The sequence below is a fragment of the Vicia villosa genome, linkage group LG3 (assembly GCF_029867415.1).
Source record: "Vicia villosa cultivar HV-30 ecotype Madison, WI linkage group LG3, Vvil1.0, whole genome shotgun sequence".
Taxonomy (NCBI): domain Eukaryota; kingdom Viridiplantae; phylum Streptophyta; class Magnoliopsida; order Fabales; family Fabaceae; genus Vicia; species Vicia villosa.
The window spans coordinates 50,160,684-50,163,635 of NC_081182.1; the positions used below are offsets into that span (position 1 = coordinate 50,160,684).

At 35.1% G+C, this 2,952-nt stretch overlaps 1 protein-coding gene across 1 annotated transcript; it reads right to left on the reverse strand.

The window, feature by feature from the left end:
- Positions 1–974: 974 nt before the first annotated feature.
- Positions 975–2,187, reverse strand: LOC131655687 (uncharacterized). The gene has a single exon (XM_058925518.1). It carries the CDS (start codon positions 2,082–2,084, stop codon positions 1,212–1,214), a length of 873 nt encoding a protein of 290 aa, XP_058781501.1. The 5' UTR covers positions 2,085–2,187; the 3' UTR covers positions 975–1,211.
- Between the last annotated feature and the right edge of the window lie 765 nt (positions 2,188–2,952).

Genomic DNA, 2,952 nt, shown 5'->3' on the forward strand with positions numbered 1-2,952 from the left:
TGTTTGACCAACACTCTTCCATTTGTGAGGAACTATTAAATAGTATAATTAGGATTTGAGTTATTTTGGACATTTTATTAGTTAATAGTTAGATGGGCCTGATCTAGTTAAAAGTTAGTTGGGTCTCCTCTATTATAAATAGGTATTTCAATCATTCTTATTCTTTGTTTAATTGCAATTATGTTTTACATCAATAAAAAAATTATCAAGAAAATGAACATTAAAGAAAAAAAAGATGTAAAATGTGTGGAACTGTTATTTATATTGTATTCACCTCGTGAGTTATCTCAACACCAAAAAACTCATAACCAATTTCAACAAACATATTGTAATTGAAAAATAACTGCCGCAATGAGGAAAAGGCTTTTGCCGTTATGGTTGTTATCATTGCAATATATTTTTTTTATTTGAAAATTTTGATATCTTATCCAACACAAGGATTGATAGTACCTAACAAGTTTACTCGGGACTAGGACTATTTTCGGTCCGGTCCGGTCCGGGTATTTGCTATCCCGAGAGCCGGACTGAAATAGTATCGGATAAAACCGGACCGGACCGAAACAGTGATGGACCAATTTTTTTGACCGAAACCGGACCGTTACTTCGGATATCCGACAAAAGTATCCAATAAATATCCAATACAGTATTCATTTTTAGTAACGGATAAAAAAATTACCCATTCCCGAACCGAATAACATTTGGTCGGTTCAATGGACCGGTTCCACCGGTACGGAATCGGTACGGTTTCCGATCCGGTTCTCGGATCCTATGGACCAAATACAGCCCTACTCGGGATCTTGAGAGGTAAATAAGGGTTTTAGAATCATGTGTTTTTTAATTCGTTTTCCCAGTAAACAACAACAGTTCTTTTAGAACCTTGGCTATAGTTATATGCCTATAATCAATACTTAACAATATTGCCACCATATTAATCAAGAAGTTATCTCATTATGCCGTACCTAATACAAATTCAAACCAGAACACAAAACTGTATCTTTAATCATATATAATTAAAAGGTAGAAACACAAATTTCATCAACCTTACAAGCTTCAATTCTAGTAAAGAATAAACCTTTATATTCAACAATCAACAAGCCCCAAAAAGAAAGGTAAAAGAAAAAAAATCAAAGAAAAACATAGAGAACCGGTTCTTAACTATGTATAAACACCAAATCAAACAAAAAAAATAGAGGAAGAGGACACACTGTTTTCTACAAAAAGATGAAACAGTCCAATGAGATAAGAGGATTATCAACATCTTCCATAACTGTTGAATCCACATTGTGATTATGACTAGCAACCACATCCTTAACAATGGTTTCTCTCTGCCTAAAATTCAAACCAGACGAATGAATCCGTCGCAAACTGTTGTTTGGATTCGGACTAGAGATCGTTGCTTTAAGGCCTTCTTTCCTTATCGAAGAAGACGAATTAACTGAACGGGAATAATGAGCAACACTAACATTGGGACTGTTATTCGTATTACTTATTCGCTTCGAAACACTGTTGTCTGAGATGGTGAATCTCCGGCTTGGAGAAGGTGAACCCGTCATTCTATTAGGCCTCATTGGTAATAATTCCACTTCCTTTCTGAAACTCTTCTGTCGAGTAAGATTCGTCGGTGAATTCGATCGAACTCTTTTCTGTGGCATGTTTTCCTTAGTTGGTGAAGGGTTTACGATCTTTTTAGGTTTGGTGGGGATGAAGGAAAGAGGAGAAGATTCCGAGAGGGAATTGATGCGAGTGATGATGTGTGGATTCTCCTTGTAGCATGACCAAAGATACTCATTGGAGAAGGATCTATCTTTGGAGGTTAAAGATGATAATGAATTGGAGCTTGAAGATGAGATGGTGTTGGAAGAAGTAGTGCATGTGAAGGAAGAAACTGAAGAGGTTGGTGATGGAGGTGATAGAGGTGAAAGTGAGATTTTGTTTGAAGGATAAGCAAGGGTTGGTGTTGTTGGAGAATGAGGTGGTAGAGGTTGATGATGTTGATGAGAGATGACAAGTTTGTCTTGAAGGTGTTTGTTGAATTGATCAAGAGAGTTTTTGTTGGGTTTGCATTTGCTAATGCAGCAACCCATGATTTGGTTGAGGAATGAATGAGAGGCAAGAGAGTGAGGAAAAAGAAAAGGGTGGTTTGATATAGCATTGGGAGTTGGGTTTGAAAAACAGGTATATTTAGCATTCTTGTTTAGCTTTTGGTACTTTTTTTTGCTTTTTAGAGTTTGTGGTTGTTTGAATTTGGTTACCGGGGATGGGTTCCGTTGTGCAACGGTTATGTAAGAAGATGATGGCTGGGTGGGTGCATGCTATTCTCATTTTCATAATTCATATGACTTTTGCTTTTGAGTTTTGAGTGCGCGAAGACGTCAAGGTGGGGTCTGCATTGTATCATTGTATTGTTTGCAATGGATCATTAAGTGAAAGAACAAAAACATTAAAAATTGCATAAACCAAATATTATTGAATAAAAAATTCAATTTAATCCTTATGGTTATTTCATAAAGTTTATCAATCAACTATATAAATTAATTTAAATTTTTTTATTTAACCATTTACTATCATATGAGTTTTTCTTGGATCGTCTATAAACCTGCTTACCAAACCAACAACAAATCAAATGTTTGTCTAATATTGCTTAGATATATAAGAGAACTGTTTGAAAATTATGGAATCCATTTTTTACTCCCTTTCTCCTTTCTCTAGCTTGAGATTTTCTCAATAGGTGTTGTTGCAAATTTACATTCTTTCATCTTAAACCTTTTGATTATTTCATCAACATACTTTCTTGGGTGTAGCATCAAACCTCTTGAGGTGTTGAGAATTTTCATCCTAGAAAGTAGGATATCATGTGAAGATCAATCATCTCAAACTTCATCTTGAGTTCCTTGAATCTCTTGATCTCGAATTTATTGCTTCTAATTACAAATAAATCATTAACATACAAGA